This window comes from Schistocerca piceifrons, chromosome 3 (assembly GCF_021461385.2).
Source record: "Schistocerca piceifrons isolate TAMUIC-IGC-003096 chromosome 3, iqSchPice1.1, whole genome shotgun sequence".
Classification (NCBI taxonomy): domain Eukaryota; kingdom Metazoa; phylum Arthropoda; class Insecta; order Orthoptera; family Acrididae; genus Schistocerca; species Schistocerca piceifrons.
In genome coordinates this window covers 879740063-879761452 of record NC_060140.1, presented here as the reverse complement: position 1 = coordinate 879761452, position 21390 = coordinate 879740063, and the positions used below count along the sequence as shown (strand labels likewise).

At 44.4% G+C, this 21390-nt stretch overlaps 1 protein-coding gene and 1 non-coding gene across 2 annotated transcripts in view; one reads left to right on the top strand and one right to left on the bottom strand.

The window, feature by feature from the left end:
* LOC124789146 overlaps window positions 1–21390 on the top strand; it is an 892841-nt gene that overhangs the window by 360712 nt on the left and 510739 nt on the right. The window contains exon 4 of the mRNA XM_047256440.1: window positions 13103–13143. Within this exon, the coding sequence (XP_047112396.1) occupies window positions 13103–13143 (41 nt within the window). The remainder of the gene's footprint in view (window positions 1–13102; window positions 13144–21390) is intronic.
* Window positions 16117–16191, bottom strand: Trnat-ugu. The gene has a single exon. It is a non-coding gene; the product is annotated as a tRNA-Thr (tRNA).

The following is a 21390-nucleotide window of genomic DNA, read 5'->3' as shown; positions in this document are numbered from 1 at the left end:
CAGTCTGGAACCGCGATACCGCTACGGTCGCAGGTTCGAATCCTGCCTCGGGCATGGATGTGTGTGATGTCCTTAGGTTAGTTAGGTTTAAGTAGTTCTAAATTCTAGGGGACTAATGACCTCAGAAGTTGAGTCCCATAGTGCTCAGAGCCATTTGAACCATTTTGAACCACATCAACGTTGTTGTTGTGTTGTTCTTCAGTCCGAAGACTGGTTTGATGCAGCTCTCCACATTACCCTGTGCAAGCACTTGCATCTCCCAATATGTACTGCAACCTACATCCTTTTAAATCTTCTTGCTGAATTCATCTCTTGGTCTCCCTCTATGATTTCTACCGCTCACAGTTCGCTCCAATACTGAACTAATGATCCGTTTAAGAAATTTCAGAATGTTTCCTATCAACCAATATCTTCTTTTAGTCAATTTGTGTGCAACAAATTTCTTGTCTCCCCAATTATGTTCAGTTCCTCATTAGTTACGCGATCTATCCACCTGATCTTCAGCAGTCTTCTGTAGCACCACGTTTCAAAAGCCACTATTCTCTTCATGGCTAAATTGTTTATTGTCCATGGTTCACTTCAAACATGCATACACCTCAGACAAATATCTTCAGAAAATACTTCCTTACAGTTAAATCTATATTCGATATTAACAAATTTGCAAATAGCCTTTCACTCCCTGTATTTTACCCCTGCTACCTTCAGAATGTCAAGAAGACTATTCCTGTCAACATTGTCAAAAGCTTCTGTAAGTCTAGAAGTGCTATAAATGTTGGTTTGCGGCCGGCCGCGGTGGCCGAGCGGTTCTAGGCGCTCAGTCTGGAACCGCGCGACTGCTACGGTCGCAGGTTCGAATCCTGCCTCGGGCATGGATGTGTGCGATGTCCTTAGGTTAGGTTTAAGTAGTTCTAAGTTCTAGGGGACAGATGACCTCAGACGTTAAGTCCCATAGTGCTCAGAACCAATGTTGGTTTACTTTTCTTTAACCTATCTTCTAGAGAAGTCGTAGGGTCAATACTCATTGCGTGTCCCTATATTTCTCCGGAATCCGAACTGGTCGTCCGAGAGTTCTGCCTCAACCAGTAATATATCTCTCTCAGTAATATTCTCCCATCTCATCGTCATCTACGTCCTCTTCCCCGTCTATAATATTGTCTAACAATTCATCTCCCTTTGAAGCTTATATTTTTTAACCATTTGCAATCAGAAACTGTCCATATCCGTACGAAGCGTTGGAGGATGACTGACTCTTCAGTACAGTGGAGTTATACGGATGGCATTCCTTGAAGAGGACCTTGGCTCGCTCGCCACTGACTGGTAAGATATCGTTAACACGTGCTTCCGCGCAAGAGCATGAGCATATATTTCCAAAAAATGGCTCTGAGGACTATGGGACTTAACATCTATGGTCATCAGTGCCCTAGAACTTAGAACTACTTAAACCTAACTAAACTAAGCACATCACACAACACCCAGTCATCTCGAGGCAGAGAACATATATTTTCAAACCTCGAGTGAAATTTCCCTTTGTGGATTGCTGTCGCCCGTCATTGCTATCGCCCGCGAGACTGGTACACATTTTTCAAGCACCATGATCCAGGTATCATTGAGATACACAGACGACTCCTTCCAGTTAAAACTATTATCAAGATTAACAACCTCTGTCGGCTCTGTGCATAGCCTAATGTATTATCGTAGAAGGTACAAACTGTTTGAACATGTCCTTCACATATGGGCAAGAAACATTGGTTTCTTACGAGGAATTCATGCGAGCACGGCATGAAAGCACGGAATATGTTAATAAGAGTGACGCTGCCTGTGGAGAACGTTGTTATTTCATAGTGACAGTAAATTATGTCGAGAAATGGATCTTCTTACACACGGAGGAAGAGGAGAAGACAGACCTCACTCAAGTTGGCATTTCTTAGAAAGTGTTCCTGCAGACGACAACGAACAAAATGATGCAGTCGCTGCAATGTGGCTACGGTGCATTCTGGAAGATAGCAGTTGTTGTTACGGCAAGACGCCAGGTTCAAAAATGGTTCAAATGGCTCTAAGCCCTATGGGACTTAACATCTGAGGTCACCGGTCCCCTAGACTTAGAACTACTTAAACCTAACTAACCTAAGGACATCACTCACGTCGATGCCCGAGGAAGGATTCGAACCTGCGACTGTAGATGCAGCGCTGTTCCGGAATGAAGCGCCTAGAACCGCTCGGTCACAGAGGCCGGCAAAACACCAGGAAGGAGGCTGTTGTCAGCCGGCCGTTGGTGGAGGTGGATGCGCAGAGTACTCGGGTACTGGGCCGCGCACTGTGCTAGACGGCGAAAGTCGTCCGCTGTGCTGCTGCGAGCCGACATCGCTCTCAGCGAAGCGTGTATAACGTGCTAATTGGGGAGCGGCCATTTACCCGACGCCGGCATTTGTACGCCTGCACCAGCACTAGTAGGAGTTGCGCGTTCGAGATGACCGCTGACTGTGTTAACACGTCCGCGCCCCACCGACCGTTCTGATGGCCACAACGGCAGTTACACGTTTTCACAACAGCTGGCGTTTAGCTGAGTTTAAAGCTGTCACACTGCGCGTCAGTGTTAAACCAGAAATGCAAATTTGCTCCTACGTATGCATTACCGCACGATGGGCAAAATTTCTGCGTAGCTGTAATGGTCTCTTCAGGAATGGAATACGGGATACACTGGTCACAGTCCACGCACTGTAATGACTCGGTATGTAAAAAACACAAAGAAAGACAGGCTGATGTGGTGAAAGAACAGCATACGAACGATGCCAAACCAAGACACACGGGGAAGGCTATGAATTATCTTTGACGTCATATGCTACAGCACTCTATCCTACATAGACCATCCGAAACCTTTGGAATCAAAATAGTACAGGCAAGATAGAATGCGAAGCTATTTTAAGATGTAGAGTTAGCGGCCACAAATGAATATTAAAGACGGGTTGAGATCTTGAAAAAGAATGCGGGTGATGCCCTGTTTATGCTTCGTACAAACAACTGGTAATGCTGCCTTGAAAAACAATGCTCAGTCATCCGTAATGTGCACACAGCGGAATTTACTACTAATTACGCTTGAACTGGTTGACAGAGGGAGCATTCCTCTTTATACGAACTGATAGACATGCATTGGATGTGTAGTGCAGCACGATGTAGTCCACGGAAAGCCAAACGAATGTAGAGAGAAAAGTTTCGCAACAGACATCATCCTAATTGGGAGAAATTCTTCACCTTGCGTAGAAATTCAGGAGAAACTGCGCCAACCAAGCCACAAAGAGCTGTCCGAGATTCTCGACAAAGAGTTGTTCGCGCTCTGCGGATTTAAGACCAAAGTTCAATTTCGTGAACCGACTTTTCTTTAACAATTCAGAAACTGAAACAGGCAGTCGTCAGTCTGAACAGTTCCTATGACAATAATCTGTTGTTCCAAGAGCAGAAGTTCCTGTACCACTACGTTTTGGATACTTTTCTTTATACAGAGCAATTACAAATGATTGAAGCGATTTCATAAATTCACTGTAGCTCCATTCATTGACATATGGTCACGACACAGTACAGATACGTAGAAAAACTCATAAAGTTTTGTTCGGCTGAAGCTGCACTTCAGGTTTCTGCCGCCAGAGCGCTCGAGGGCGCAGTGAGACAAAATGGCGACAGGAGCCGAGAAAGCGTATGTCGTGCATGAAATGCACTCACATCAGTCAGCCATAACAGTGCAACGACACTTCAGGACGAAATTCAGCAAAGATCCACCAACTGCTAACTCCATTCGGCGATGGTATGCGCAGTTTAAAGCTTCTGGATGCCTCTGTAAGTAAATATATATAGCGGTGCCGGAGGCGCTCAGCCAGAGCTGAATAGTCTAAGTCCAGTGATGAGAAAGAAGTGCCCACCCACCATCCCCACACCTAATACCACCCAACACAGAGTTATTTAATGAGTTATTTAACTACTCTGATGTACCAGGGAGCATCCCAGAGTGCCCCAGAGGTGCATCCCAGAGTGCCACAGAGAGCTACAACACTAAGAAGAATCGCTTCTCGGCTTTTGGCAAGATCAATGTGTAGTCTTCTTTAATAACAATAAACAAGATAACAATTATTGATAAGAAATTAAATAAGATAAGTGAGCGAAGAAACGGTTGAACGCGTGCGGGCAAGTTTCACGCGTAGCCCGCGGAAGTCGACGAATAAAGCAAGCAGGGAGCTAAACGTACCACAGCCGACGGTTTGGAAAATCTTACGGAAAAGGCTAAAGCAGAAGCCTTACCGTTTACAATTGCTACAAGCCCTGCCACACGATGACAAAGTCAAACGCTTTGAATTTTCGGCGCAGTTGCAACAGCTCATGGAAGAGGATGCGTTCAGTGCGAAACTTGTTTTCAGTAATGAAGCAACATTTTTTCTTAATGGTGAAGTGAACAGACACAATGTGCGAATCTGGGCGGTAGAGAATCCTCACGCATTCGTGCAGCAAATTCGCAATTCACGAAAAGTTAACGTGTTTTGTGCAATCTCACGGTTTAAAGCTTACGGTCCCTTTTTCTTCTGCGAAAAAAACGTTACAGGACACGCGTATCTGGACATGCTGGAAAATTGGCTCATGCCACAACTGGAGACCGACAGCGCCGACTTCATCTTTCAACAGGATGGTGCTCCACCGCACCGCATGATGTTCGGCATTTCTTAAACAGGAGATTGGAAAACCGATGGATCGGTCGTGGTGGAGATCATGATCAGCAATTCATGTCATGGCCTCCACGCTCTCCCGACTTAACCCCATGCGATTTCTTTCTGTGGGGTTATGTGAAAGATTCAGTGTTTAAACCTCCTCTACCAAGAAACGTGCCAAAACTGCGAGCTCGCATCAACGATGCTTTCGAGCTCATTGATGGGGACTTGCTGCGCCGAGTGTGGGAGGAACTTGATTATCGGCTTGATGTATGCCGAATCACTAAAGGGGTACATATCGAACATTTGTGAATGCCTAAAAAAACTTTTTGAGTTTTTGTATGTGTGTGCAAAGCATTGTGAAAATGTCTCAAATAATAAAGTTATTGTAGAGCTGTGAAATCGCTTTAATCATTTGTTATAACCCTGTATTGTTAAACCATATTTGTGAAACGCGCTGCTCTGTTTAAACCTGTTTGCGAAACGCTGTGCTCCATAGCTGTATTTTATGACAGTCACTAAGCGGATCTCTTTGTCGTGCTGGCGGTTTCGATGTACAAGATCGTCACCAGGCCACGAAAACAACGTGATGCGGCAGCTATACGGTGAACACTGTTAATTACTTTTGAACGTTTAGACAGTTCGAATAACGTAAAATGTGACACGAACATATCACTCTTCGACATTTTCTGGCATTAGATGGCTGTAGATAAGTTTTTAATTTGATGCTAGCTTTTTAAATTAAGGTGTTACATGAGTCGCAGTCACATAGTTCAACCTTTAATTTGGTAACTTACTGGCAGATTAAATCTATATGCCGGATCGGGACTCGAAGCAGAAACCTCGCCTTTCGCGGTCAGTGCTCTTGCCGACAGAACTACTTAGGCAGGACTCACATTAGACTTTAAATCTGGCAGGAAGTCTCAGAAAATCACACACTACGCTAGAAAGTGAAAGATTCATTCTTGGTTGGTTGGTTGGTGTGGGGAAGGAGAACAGACAGCGAGGTCATCGATCTCATCGGATTAGGAGAGGACGGGAAAGGAAGTCGGCCGTGCCCTTTGAAAGGAACCATCCCGGCTTTTGCCTGGAGCGATTTAGGGAAATCACGGAAAACCTAAATCAGGATGGCCGGACGCGGGATTGAACCGTCGACCTCCTGAATGCGAGTCCAGTAATTCATGCTTGCACCTTTAATTTTCTTTATATAGACAGTGATTTTATGCAGATATGACTTTAAAAATACTTAACTTGAAACAGAATGCTCGTTACCGAAATCGCGATTTATTATTGAGCCATATTGTAGCATATCATTTCCTGGCCGCATCCGTCGGCTGGCATTAGTCGTTACTGTGAACGTCAGTGCTGGTTTTCTGGAGACAGGAGACGGGGATTGTTGACCAGCATGGAGATAATGGACGCGGCAAAGTGTGTGCTGGTCTGTGCTGAACATACTGTTTTCAGAGCCGAGTGATACCGACAAAATGCCCCTATTTCCTAATACCACTCGGAAAAGAAATCTCCCAGAGGCTTCGCAGGACTCAAAACACCTTACAAAAATACTATGAGCGTTAAAAGCCAATGGAAGTGTCCAGATTCTGCTCTGGAGGCTTGTACACCGAAAGGTATCCATGTTAAAATATTTTTGGTGTTGTCACAGTCGAGATTACTCCGGCGTCCCTAGCGAGGGTAGAATGCGAGTCGTGAGTCTTGTGGGCGGAGATGAGATTTTAAAAGTGTTGCTCGTATGAAGTCGGGACTGAATGATTCTCAGCGATCATTACAGTTGTTTTCCGCTTTTTTTTCCAGAACGTGAGCGACTTATTTTCTAGGGGGACAAAAGTCTCGTGGTAGTTAGTGGAGACACCTGTCAGCTCAAATGTTGGGACCAAACTACTGAGGTCATCGGTCCATTGACTTACACACTACTTAAACTGACTTATGCTAAGAACAACACACACACACTCGCGCCCATGCCCGAGGGAGGACTCGAACCTCCAGCGGGAAGGACCGCGCAATCCGTGACATGGCGCCTCAAACCGCGTGGCTCAGTCACCTGCTGTTCGTAACAACGAGGCAGACGTGACTGATCTTACAGAAGAGAATAAATCCATTTTGCTCCAGTGGAATCTTGGGATGTCTGAGTGGGTCCTTCTTCGCTTTTGGATTGTTATCCTGTTTATGCCGCGGTGGCCGTGCGGTTCTAGGCGCTCCAGTCCGGAGCCGCGCTGCTGCTACGGTCGCAGGTTCGAATCCTGCCTCGGGCATGGGTGTGTGTGATGTTCTTAGGTTAGTTAGGTTTAAGTAGTTCTAAGTTCTAGGGGACTGATGACCACAGCAGTTGAGTCCCATAGTGCTCAGAGCCATTTGAACCTGTTAATGGAGAAGATACCGCAAACCGCTGCTTGTTTTCCAGTCCGGTGGTCGGATATGGGAGTTTTCTGAAATTGTTTACATTGATACAGATAATTGATTACCGCTGTACAAGGAGGGACTATTTTAACGCTGTCTTCCGTGTCAAGGCGACGCTGGTGCCCCTTAATTAGCAATACAGTATGTGTGTTGCAGTACACTGAAATAATCCGGGCCCGCCAATAAACGTTTCGGAGGTTGTAGAGGGAGCAATACGGTGCGTGATATGTGTGACGCAGCGTACGGCGCTAAGAGTGCGTGCGCTCTGCTGGAGACAGTGAGTGGGGCTCCGCTCGAAGCTGCTGAAGCTCCGAGACGACAGGTGAGAAGTAACGGTCCAGTATGCTAAGGTGATGTTTAGTGGGCTGACCATAAGTGATGTCACTGTAGTCATTCACGTAGCAATTGTCGATGAGATTACCAACATGACTCTCATCAAGATTGATCCCTAAACGTTCTGAGTGCATTTCTTTTCTCCTTTTATTTGTCATATTACTGTTTGTAACTGGTATTGCAATCATTGTTAGAAGGTACGAGGAGTGTTTAAAAGTCCGTGCAAAAATAAAAACTACTTACGTGTTTGGGGTAAACCTTTTTTTATTTTTCGACAGTCTCCTTTTAGCCTTAAAAACTTCGTCCAACGCTGTTCTAATTTGTTGATCCCTTCCGAATAATAGGAATTGTCCAAGTCTGCAAAATAGCTATTAGTTGCTGCAATAACATCCTCGTTTGAATAGACTCTTTATCCCGCCAGCTATTTCTTCAAATTGGGGTACTAATAGTAGTCTGAGGGAACCAAGTCTGGAGAATAGGGGGGATGTGAAACGAGTTGGAATCCTATTTCCATTAATTTTGCGACCACAACAGCTGAGGTGTGTGCTGGTGCACTGTCGTGATGGGAAAGGATTTTTTTGCAGTCCAATAGCCGGCGTTTTTCTTGCAGCTCGGTTTTCAAACGGTCCAATAACGATTAAGAATACGGATCTGTAATAGTTTTACCCTTTTCCAGATAGTCGATGAGGATTATCCCTTGCGAATCCCAAAAGACAGTCGCCATAACCTTTGCGGCCGAAGGAATGGTCTTGGCCTGTTTTGGTGCAGATTCTCCCTTGGTAACCCATTGTTTAGATTGTTGTTTGGTCCCAGAAGTATAGTAATGTATCCATGTTTCATCCACAGTGACGAAACGCAGCTTAAAGTCCTGCGGATTCTTCCTGAACAGCTGCGAACCATCCTTGCAACACTTCACACGATTCGGTTTTTGGCCAAGCATGAGCAATCGCGGAACCCATCTTGCGGATAGCTTTCTCATGTCCAAATGTTTATGCGAAATATTATGTACCCGTTCATTCGAGATGCCCACAGCACTAGAAATCTCACGCACCTCAACTCTTCTGCCATCCATCACCATATCATGGATTTTATAAAAGATTTCTGGAGTCGTAACCTCCACAGGGCGTCCAGAACGTTCAGGATCACTTGTGTCCATATGGCCACTCCGAAAATTTTGAAACCACGTATAAACTTTTCTAATAGAAGGTGCAGAGTCACCGTAATGTTTATCAGGTTTCTCTTCAGTCTCCTGAGGCGTTTTGCCTTTCATAAAGTAATCTTTAATCACCACACGAAATTCTTTTTCGTTCATTTTTTTAACAATCATTCGACTTCCTTGATTCACACGAATGCCAAACACAAAAGAAATAGACCAATATGGCTGAAACTTGGTGTGCGTTCTTTCCAAAGATGCTACCAACTAAACATGACCTAGATATGCGCCGGTGGTGCCATCTCTCGGACTTTGCACGGACTTTTCAAACGCCCCTCGTACTTTAATGTTCATTCAATTGTTTCAGTTGATGGCATTGACACTTTGCTGACGGATCCACGAGTTTGTAGTTTACAGTGTATCAGAGAACAGTGCCAAACCACACAGGATGCGATGATTTGACACCTAGCGAGTACTAAAAAAACCGTTGTGATTGATGGTGAAAGTACAACATGGCAAAGAGAATTGTATTATGAAAGTCACACAGTTTCCTACCACTTGACTTGGAGTGTTTTTTCACACTTTCTTTCCCGCAGACGAGATGATACTATTAATCTTCTAGCACACATTTTTGTGCATTTCACAGTAGGTCTCCTGCCTGCAGGACGCCCCCACAAACAAAACAAGCAAGAAAGGAAGATTTGGGTATAACGTTCCGTCGACAATGACATCATCATGTCGAAGCAAAAGCTCAGATTAGGGAGGGTTAACGGAAGGAAATTGGCCCTGTTCTTTCCACAGCAACCATCCCGGCATTTCGGACGGGGCTTCGAACCGCCGCCCTCCAGAATGTAGAGAAAATCCTCAAGAATGTGACCCGAGTCCGAACGAGCACTAGGTGTGTACCGCCTTGAGGTTCGCTACCCGCAGAGCTTATAACCCGGCTTTACCGCCTGCTCTTAACTGCACTGGCTGTCTTGCCGTACTAGTCTTAAATGCGGCTGTGATTTGCGCCGTTTCTGTACTGCAGTTAGTTAGGAATGCCGTATGCAGCGGTATTATTTAAGAGCGTACAGATTTTCCCTCCCTACTCAGTTTCGTATGCACAGTGGACAAGTTTGCGTTTTTGGAGAAATGTTGATTCTGCTGATAAGATCTGTGAAAGATAACTCAGTCAGAATGGCGTACAAAAAACCACTCAACACATTCATTACGTATAAAATGCTCGCCATAACAACAAGTACAGTTACTCTTATGAAATCGCTTTCGATGGATTTGCCAGCTCAAGAGTGGAATTGACATCTTTAAAATAAACCTAGACCTTAGGCGATATAGAGTAGTCTGTCACTGTAACCCACATTCCGGCAAATAAGATAAAAGCAAAATAAAATTCTCGTTGTTGTGTCGATCAGCTACAAGAAAGGACAACGAGACTGGCACGTGCTGTTTGCAGTCAAATGAGATTTTTACTGAAAACTTACAAATCTGGACTTTCGAAGAAAGAAAGCTAATATTTCTCTAATGCCTGTCTAAGAAATCTCAGGAATCGGTTTCTCAAAGGAAAATCCCCAAATATTTCCCAGCTACCTACACCACTTCAGAAGAGCCTATAAAGACTAGCACTTCAGAAAACAACCGCCTGCCACGCTCTTCACCATGTTTCGCGAGGGAGGCTGGGTGGGGCGAGAGGTGCGTTTAGATTTTCTACGGTTTCATTTGTGAATCTGTCTAATTGGTAGATGCCTTGCCCACACAAGTCTGCAGTTTTGAAGTTATTTAGAGTGTGATTGAACAGAAATACTGTGACTGCCAAACCTCTGTGTTTAATGAAATTATCATCGAAACTAGCAAAAATAACAATTTTTCGTAGCATCTGACGATGGTAAATGCTTGTCAACATTGAAGAATACTTGCATACCTAATAAATAACATGATCTGATTACTCTCTCTCTCTCTCTCTCTCTCTCTCTCTCTCTCTCTCTCTCTCTCTCTCTCTTCCTCCCTGGGGAGCACATAGAAAATGATAAAATGATTACCAAAAATTTTAGTAACTTCTCAAGTAAACAAAATATTACTCGTCAATTCAGTTAAGTGTCTACATTGTGGCCATGCAATTATATTAAAACCTCCACCTCTGGTTTGTCAAACTGCAATGGTTTTCCTTGTTAATGTTCAGTCAAATGCGAAACAGGATTGAATGAAACTTTAGAAAAGATTTGCAGAAACGTGAGACGTGGCTTGGGCTCCGCTGTGTAGCGTGAGTATTGGAGAGAGAGCGTTCGCCACCGAAGTTTTCCCTCTGCTACTGAGCTGCAAGTCTCTCCCCGGCGTTTTACCTCGCCCGCAGCTGGCGCGCGCTTTCGTCACGCTCTCGTGCGCCTTCAATCAATTTCCGATTGAGCTTTTGATTCCCAGATCGAAAATTAATTCGACTCGGTCGACTGAAGCGTCAATAACGTAATCGCGTACCTCATTTACGTTTAAGCCCCCTGCCGCTCTTCGTATAAATGACACAAACTTCATTAATTTCGTAACCCTAACAGGGATAACTGGTGTGCCTCCGTCGGGACTACACATGACTCAGCCGCTGTACAGCATTTAATTTGGTGTCTACTGTAAAAATTACTCAGCCGGAAGATATCCATGTATCTCATGAAACAAATAAAAGTAATAAGGTTCTCGGAATGGAATAGAAAGAAACGACTTACCTCAGTGAAACGTTTTTATTTTTCATGATCATATCGATGCTGCGATGTTCCCAAGCCTTGATCTCATGTCGAAAATTAGGTTCCTCCAGACCTGCAAAATACATGGCAACATCGGCCTTCAGATCTCTGGTTGAAGAAGATCTCCGTCCACCCTGAAAATTTATAGCATGGGAAGGAGATGAAAGTCTGTTGGAGTCCAGGCAAATAAGTGCGGATGCGACAACAATTCGTATCATAGTTATATATTTTTGCATGATAACAACACTTGTGTGTGGACGCTCAGTACCTTGATGAAAGGCAACTTTCTTCCTTGCCAGGTCTGTCCCGTTTTTCGGTTGTTTTTTGCTGTAGTTGGCTCAGGAGGTTATCCTAGTATTGTCCTGTAATTGTTTGACCAGTGAGAAGAAAGTTTTTCAGTGGACTCCCTCTAGAATCCCATAAAAATGACGTCATAACCGTTCCGATGTATTGCCTTTAGAGTCGCTGCACCCATCCAGCACATAATTTTCTCGTATACAGTTCTGCTAATAAAATGTGATGCGCCCGTTCAGATGACATCCCTACAGCTTCAGAGATTTCTTGCACTTTCAGTTGGCTGTCCTTCATGACCATCTTATGCACTTTTGCAATAATTTCTTGGATAGCGGCCCATTTTCGCCGACCACTACACTGACCATCTAAGATGTTCTGACCAAATTTAGCAAGGTGGTGGCTATAAAGCAGCAGAGTTCCCCCGTGTTTTGTGAAAATTGGCATGAATTTCCTTTGCTTTCATACCTTCCTTTATGAAGTACGTAGTCACTGCTCGAATTTCTATTTCTTTCCGTCTTATCAAATCCCTGTAGGGGAACAACAGCAGAGAGACGTCCGCACCACAGATCTGTACACAGATCAATCTCGCGTCATGAGTTTACTTGCAAAATACTCTGAAGCGCCCAAGAAACTTGTATATGCATGCGTATTCAAATACAGAGACATGTAAACAGGCAGAAAACGACGCTGCGGTCGGCAGCGTCTATATAAGACAGCATGTGACTGGCGCACTTGCTAGATCGGTTACTGCTGCTACAATGGCAGATTATCAACATTTAAGTGAATTTGAACGTGGTGTTATGGTCGGCGCACGAGCGATGGGACACAGCACTCCGAGGTAGCGATGATGTGGGGATTTTCCCGTACGACCATTTCACAAGTGTACCGTGAATATCAGGAATCTGGTAAAACATCAAATCTCAGACATCGCTGCGGTGGGAAGAAGATCCTGCAAGAACTGTAAAGAATCGTTTAACGTGACAGATGTGCAATCCTTCCGCACATTGCTCTACTTCACAATGTCATAATTATCTATTATCTGCGAGTGTCAAAGTAAGATGCATGCAGCGTATGACCATAGCAATATGCTGCATGCATCTTATGTTTCACAATCGCAAATTATGCAATGGTTACAATGTTGTGAAGAAGGAAACTGGTAAAGGAAATAAAATGTCTTCTTGTGCAGTTGGCTGTACTCCAGTTTTCACTGAAACATATCTAAAAGCTTTTGCCTTTCTGGCCAGTGTAATATGCAGGGCCTATTATTGCCGTGGTTTTGTGTTTTCCTCCTATCTGACTTAATCGACAATGAAAAACTTTACTTGTAGTAAACGTAGCATATAATAACAATACGGGATTTCGGTATTATGGAGGACGGAGCGAAGCGTGTCCTAGAGGTATGCTGTTGCAGTGCTGGTGCGATAGATGTGCAACAGGTTTATGTCATAGATACAAGGTCTCACGTAGAATCTGACGACAGTTTATTTGTGTTTCAGGTCGGATACAGGAGAGACAACTACCAGAGGACCAGCTGTCTGTGAGTAACTCCTACATACTTCAAAACGTAGTGTTAGTAGAGTACTGGTGATGTGCGCTCCGCGAGCTGACACAAAGCTCATCCCTAGGAGCCGGCATTCAACATGACGTAACTCATATACAGTGCGTGCCATGGGCTAAGCAATACCTTCCTCTGTGCCCTGTCTACAACAATTCTAAGTGGCTTTTATATGAATGCAATGATTATTTTTCTCCGGTATATCCGAGGCTTCAGTTTTAACAATACAGATTTTAAAGTTTCTTTCATGATGTAGGCAATTTACAGCCTTCATGCGAACGTTGTAGGCATGAATACACTACTGGCCATTAAAATTGCAACACCACGAAGATGACGTGCTACAGACGCGAAATTTAACCGACAGGAAGAAGATGCTGTGATATGCAAATGATTAGCTTTTCAGAGCATTCAGACAAGGTTGGCGCCGCTGGCGACACCTACAACGTGCTGACATGAGGAAAGTTTCCGACCGATTTCTCATACACAAAACAGCAGTTGACCGGTGTTGCCTGGTGAAACGTTGTTGTGATGCCTCGTGTAAGGAGGAGAAATGCGTACCATCACGTTTCCGACTTTGATAAAGGTCGGATTGTAGCCTATCGCGATTGCGGTTTATCGTATCGTGACATTGCTGCTCGCGTTGGTCGAGATCCAATGACTGTTAGCAGAATATGGAATCGGTGGGTTCAGGAATGTAATACAGAACACCGTGCTGGATCCCAAGGGCCTCATATCACTAGCAGTCGAGATGACAGGCATCTTATCCGTATGGCTGTAACGGATCGTGCAGCCACGTCTCGATCCCTGAGTCAACAGATGGGGACGTTTGCAAGACAACAACCATCTGCACGAACAGTTCGACGACCTTTGCAGCGGCATGGACCATCAGTTCGGAGACTATGGCTGCGGTTACCCTTGACGCTGGATCACAGACAGGAGCGCTTGCAATAGTATACTCAACGACGAACCTGGGTGCACGAATGGCAAAACGTCATTTTTTCGGATGACTCCAGGTTCTGTTTACAGCATCACGATGGTCGCATCCGTGTTTGGCGACATCGCGGTGAACGCACTTTGGAAGCGTTTATTCGTCATCGCCATACTGTCGTATTACCCGGCGTGATGGTATGGGGTGCCATTGGTTACACGTCTCAGTCACCTCTTGTTGGCATTGGCGGCAATCTGAACAGTGGACGTTACATTTCAGATGTGTTACGACCCGTGGCTCTACTCTTCATTCGATCCCTACCAAACTCTACATTTCAGCAGGATAATGCACGACCGCATGTTTCAAGTCCTGTAGGGGCCTTTCTGGATACAGGAAATATTCGACTGCTGCCCTGATCAGCACATTCTCCAGATCTCTCACCAATTGAAAATGTTTGGTCAATGGTGGCCGAGCAACTGGCTCGTCACGATACGCCAGTCACTTCTCTTGATGAACTGTGGTTTCGTGTTGAAACTGCATGGGCAGCTGTACCTGTACACGCCATCCGAGCTCTGTTTGACTCAATGCCCAGGCGTATCAAGGACGTTATTACGGCCAGAGGTGGTTGTTTTGGGTACTGATTTCTCAGGACCTACGCACCCAAATTGCGTGAAAATGTAATCACGTCAGTTCTAGTATAATATATTTTCCAGTGAATACCCGTTTATCATCTGCATTTCTTCTTGGTGTAGCAATTTTAATGGCCAGTAGTGTATTATAAAGTATCATCTTCTTTCTTTCCTGTTGACTTTTCCCGTTTCTCCACAGGGTCGGCATTGTTATATCTGTTTTGGCAATATTGGTGGCAGTCGGTTGCCCGATGCCATTCCTGACGCCACCATAACTAACGGAAAAAATCAGTGCACTTCAACTGAAATGTGGTAAAGATTTGTAATCGGTAAGGCGGATTCGATGCGGGGCTGGCTTAGATCCCCGTCTCTGGAAGGGGCGCGTTAGCGTTCTCGGCTGTACAGGCGTTTTATAAATACACTCTAAGGGTTGCAGCTCTTGTTCAAGCTGTTGTTCGGCTTGGCATTGTTGATAAGAGTTGTTGGATTCCTCCTGAGCCATATCGTGCCAAATTCTATCCAACTGTCGCATTAGATCATCAGAATCCCGAGCTTGTTGGAGGAAGCTGCCCGAATGCTTCAAACGTTCTCTAGTTGGGAAGATCTCCAATGACCTTCAGGGCCAATGTAGGGTTTGGCAAGCACGAAGACAAGCAGTAGAAACTTTCGCCGTGTGCTGGATGGCATTATCTTGCTGAAATGTAAGCCTCGGACGGCTTGCCATGAAGAACAACAAAGCGGGATGTACGAGAAAACTGTTGACGTATGGCTGTGGTATAAGGGTTCAGCGAATGACTTCTGGTTGTCAGGCCGTATGGCGGGCAGAAGTCAGGATGGTATCCCACCGCCGTCCGTGTGGTCTCCAGAGACGTCGTCGGCCTGGAATCTCATTGACTGGAGGGGAATTGTCTTCAGTGACGAGTCCCGCAGATCTGGGAGTGTGTTATAATGTACCAAGTACGATGTTCCGTCGTTTGGAGACGAGTGCTAACGTTGTAATGATTAGAATAATTTTTATTTTCCGAACAATCACAACTAAGTTATCTGACGACCAGTTCAGACCGTCCTCAGATCCAGATTCCGCCATCTTCGTACTCTGTGTCGCCGCTAGTCAGTTATAATTACTCCAGTCTGTTCGCCCATCCATTTGTTCGTTTTCCTGTTTCACATTGCAAATCTCACCACAAGTCTCTCCATTGCCTGATGAGCTATCCACGCTTTTAAACTGTTTTTCGCATTAAATGTTTGGGTCTCAACTGCCGTAACTTCCAACTCACTGATTGTAAATATATGAAGATCGGTGACCATGCAGCTCGTTAGAATGAAATTACAATGAAATGAAGATCTTTAGCTGCATACAGCCGTTGATATAAGTCAACGGGGACAGCTGAAAATGTGTGCCCCGACCGGTACTCGAGCCCGGGATCTCCTGCTTACAAGGCAGACGCTCTACCCATCTGAGCCACCGAGGGCACCTGCGACTGCAGGGACTTATCTCTGGCACGCCTCCCGTGAGAACCACATTAAAATGGTTCAGATGGCTCTTGAGCACTGTGGGACTTAACATCTGAGGTCATCAGTCCCCTAGAACTTTAAACTACTTAAACCTAACTAACCTAAGGAAATCACACACATCCATGCCCGAGGCGGGATTCGAAACTGCGACCGTAGCAGTCGCGCGGTTCCGGACTGAAGCGCCTAGAACCGCTCGGCCACCACGGCCGGCGACCCACATTCGCAGCTTATTGTCCCGCACTATATTCATAGTGCCCCTGCCCATCATACTTATTACTTGCGGCTTTACTGCCGATTCCTGTTAGAGTTCGGGCACTGTTTGTGCATCCGCACAGAAGAAGATGGTCAAATGGCCGGTGAGCATTATATATATGTAGATGTTATCTGTTCTTTCGGACATGTCCGCTAGTCAGTCATAATTACTGCACTCTGTTCGTCCATCCGTTTGTTCGTTCTCCTGTTTCCCATTGTAAATCTCACCACGAGTCTCTCCATTGCCTGATGATCTATCCACGCTTTCGAACGGTTTTTCGCATTAAATGGTTAGGTCTTAACTGCCGTAACTTCCAACTCACTGAATGTAAGTTTCATATACATTGGAAGACTGGTTTCGGACGCGTAAAATCTAATCAATAAGTTTTATGGGTACCGTACCTCTCTTCCGCAAAATAAATAAATAATTGTGGGTTTAAATCCTATTTAGCTTACTAACTTCTGTTTATTACTTCTCGTGTCCTTCCAGTCGTGTTCATCAGATGCCCTTAACACAAAAACTCATGAAGTGTTTCTATGTTTCGTTGTTAATTAGGACTATTTCTTGATCGATATTTTGATTATACACTGACGGGAAAAAATTGCAACGCCAAAAAATAATTAATGTAGAGTAATGAAATTTGTTGTTGTGGTCTTCAGTCCTGAGACTGGTTTGATGCAGCTCTCCATGCTACTCTATCCTGCGCAAGCTTCTTCATCTCCCAGTACCTACTGCAACCTACATCCTTCTGAATCTGCTTAGTGTATTCATCTCTTAGTCTCCCCCTACGATTTTTACCCTCTACGCTGCCCTCCAATACTAAATTGGTGATCCCTTGATGCCTCATAACATGTCCTACCAACCGATCCCTTCTTCTCGTCAAGTTGTGCCACAAACTTCTCTTCTCCCCAATCATATTCTATACTTCCTCATTAGTTATGTGATCTATCCATCTAATCTTCAGCATTCTTCTGTAGCACCACATTTCGAAAGCTTCTATTCTCTTCTTGTCCAAACTATTTACCGTCCATGTTTCACTTCCATACATGGCTACACTCCATACAAATACTTTCAGAAATGACTTCCTGACACAAATCTATACTCGATGTTAACAAATTTCTCTTCTTCAGAAACGCTTTCCTTGCCATTGCCAGTCTACATTTTATATCCTCTCTACTTCGACCATCATCAGTTATTTTGTTCCCCAAATAGCAAATCTCCTTTACTACTTTAAGTGTCTCATTTCCTAACCTAATACCCTCAACATCACCCGACTTAATTCGACTACATTCCATCATCCTCGTTTTGCTTTTGTTGATGTTCATCTTATATCCTCCCTTCAAGACACTGTCCATTCCGTTCAACTGCTCTTCCATGTCCTTTGCTGTCTCTGACAGAATTACAATGTCATCGGCGAACCTCAAAGTTTTTATTTCTTCTCCATGGATTTTAATACCTACTCCGAATTTTTCTTTTGTTTTATTTACTGCTTGCTCAATATACAGATTGAATAACATCGGGGAGAGGCTACAACCCTGTCTTACTCCCTTCCCAACCGCTGATTCCCTTTCATGTCCCTCGACTCTTATAACTGCCATCTGGTTTCTGTACAAATTGTAAATAGCCTTTCGCTCCCTGTATTTTACCCCTGTCACTTTTAGAATTTGAAAGAGAGTATTCCAGTCAACATTGTCAAAAGTTTTCTCTAAGTCTACAAATGCTAGAAACGCAGGTTTGCCTTTCCTTAATCTTTCTTCTAAGATAAGTCGTAAGGTCAGTATTGCCTCACGTGTTCCAGTATTTCTACGGAATCCAAACTGATCTTCCCCGAGGTCGGCTTCTACTAGTTTTTCCATTCGTCTGTAAAGAATTCGTGTTAGTATTTTGCAGCTGTGGCTTATTAAACTGATTGTTCGCTAATTTTCACATCTGCCTACACCTGCTTTCTTTGGGATTGGAATTATTATATTCTTCTTGAAGTCTGAGGGTATTTCACCTATTTCATACATCTTGCTCACCAGATGGTAGAGTTTTGTCAGGACTGGCTCTCCCAAGGCCGTCAGTAGTTCCAATGGAATGTTGTGTACTCCGGGGGCCTTGTTTCGACTCAATGAAATTTAAGGAATTCATTTGTCTAAGTAGCTTATTTAAGTGATTAACATTCTAAGATCACAAGTTAATGAAAACTCGAGATGAGCCAGTTCGGATGTGAAATGCTGGTACCTTAATAGCCGGTGGAACTGCCAGAATGTTGCGTGCAAGCATACAAACGTACCAGATCCGATTGTCGATCAAGCCAAAGCAACAAGTCGACAGTCTGTAGAGCATGTTGAGCTACAACAGCGGTATGTGAACGAGCGTTATCCTGCTGGAAAACACCTCCTCGAGTACTGTTCATGAATAGCAACACAGCATGTCGAAACACCAGATTGATGTACAAATTTGTAGTCAGGGTGCGTGGGGTAACCACGAGAGCGTTCCAGCTGTCATACGAAATCCCAGGTGTAGCTCCGGTGTGTCTGCATGCTGAGAGGTTGGTGTAGGCCCCCAACTGGGCTCCTTCTAACCGATACACGACCATCACTGGCAACCAGGGCAGAACCAGCTTTCATCACAAACAAAAAAAAAAAAAAAAAAAAAAAAATTGCTCTAAGCACTTTGGGACTTAACATCTGAGGTCATCAGTCCCCTAAACTTATAACTACTTAAACCTAACTAATCTAGGGACATCACACACATCCATGCCCGAGGCAGTATTCGAACCTGCGACCGTAGCAGCCGCGTGGTTCCGGACTGAAGCGCCTAGAACCGCTCGGCCACATCGGCCGGCATCAGAAAACACAGTAGACGCCACCGCGGCCTGCGATGAGCTCTCTTTTGACACCACTGAAGTCGCAAATGGCGGTGGTTTGGCGTCTTTGGAATGCACGCTACAGAGTATCTGGCTCGGAGCTCCCCTACCAGCGCCACTCTTATGCGACTGGCACGAAATTGGAACAGACATCATCGTTCAGATGTAGAAACACGCCTACCGACTTTCGTTTATATCGCACAACTCCGTCTTGGCGTATCGATTCTTTTTCCGTCGGTGTATGTTATTTTAGTCGTAATTATGGAGTTTCAGATTTTTACCTGCAACAGAGGGAAACAGCACAATGCCACCTTGCAAAACGAATACGCTACACACACGACTCGATGTTTAGTTTAAACTGATGGTAGTTTCATAGGATGTTGAGAGTTAGGTGAACTTGTATAACAAATGCAGAAATTCTCTGCAGAATCGGTGAAGAAAGGAATACAAGGAGAAGATTGACAGGAAGAAGGGACAGGATGATAGGATATAAAACGGTAGGTAGTAACTTCCATGATACTAGAGCGAGCTGGAGAGGATGAAACGCTAGGGGAAGACAGAGTCTGGAATAGATTCAACAAATGATTCTGGTCGTTGGGTCTATGTTCTACTCAGAGATGAAGGCAGCCGTGGTGGGTCGCATCAACTGAGTGCAAAAAAAGGTGTAAAAAGTGTGGGTTTTAAACGGCATCTGCACCTGATACGTCTATTATTATTGCAAGAGCGCACCCCTATTATGGACCAGAGTGCCGTCTTCCTAGACAAAAGAGAGCCTGGTTTATGATGAGGACATCAGATGACGTCTGTGGCCCATTCCTTCGACGATCCAGACAGCTGGCTGTTTCAGAGACAGTGTCGAAGTACCGTTATTACTAAGGTAAACCGCCTCTCCGAAGCGCTCGTAATATTTTGAAGGCGTTTGCTTACACCTGCGTGCAGGAAACGTGCTGTCTGTCCCCGTACACATTAACATTTACTGAGGTTATGAATTAACATGAACTATTCCCTTGTTGTCGTCAACAGTCAGATAAACACATCTTTCTGTTCATGACAGTAGCAATATATTAAGAATATTACGATGTTTTTCATCCTAGTAATTCTTCTTCTTTGTGCCTCTGTTTTGCATCGGCGAGGGGTTGGTATGGCTATTAACGGATTTGATGTTGCTGGTGTAATGGCTGGCCTGATGATCTTCCTGTCGCCACCCCGTTAACCCCGGGACGGAATTTATCTACCCCAACTTGTGTAATGCTATTCTTGGGAAATCGAGTGAAAGTTTTCTAAATGTTTGCGAATCGCGTAACTGACAGGAGACTTGGGTACAAGGCCGGTATTCACCTGTTGGGGCGTAGGATGTGGGGAGACCGCCTAGAAACCACATCAGGCTGGCCGACACACCGACTCCCGAAGGTAATCCGGGGCCGCCGCATCCCCCTCCGCCTGCCGGAACCGACGCTTTATCACGCATGCCTGTTCGGGCTGGTCTTTTTTAGATTAATATAATAACAACAACAGTAGTTATTATGAGAATTATAGTAAAAACGACGTGAAAAATGTATAAAACGGAAAAAAATAAAATTCTAAAATTATACCAATATTTAATGTATATAAAAACATTCTTCAGCTTCCGATGTAATTGTTACGTTTAACTGTACTGCCATCCAGTTCTTTGCCTGTCTGGGTAAACCTCGTGTGATAACATACTGTTTGGCGTTCGCCGTATACCACATTTTGAAATTTCTGTTTTCCAACTGAAGCCCAATGGCCTTGTAGTAACTGCCGTCGCCTTGTGCCAGTGGTTTGCTTTCAGGCTACGCAGTGTGATCGCAAATTTCGAAGTAAACAATTTATTGCGTGTTAACTATGTCTACTCGCAATAAAAAGAAAGAGAAAACCAGTTGTACTTTTGTACTTACGAACAATAATACAAGTTCAACAAGGAGAATCGAAACATTCTTAAATATATGCGTTCAATATAATAGTGACAAGAGTTCCATTTAACACGCAGAACAGACACAGGAAACTGAGATGTCCTGAAAATGTGACTGAGGTA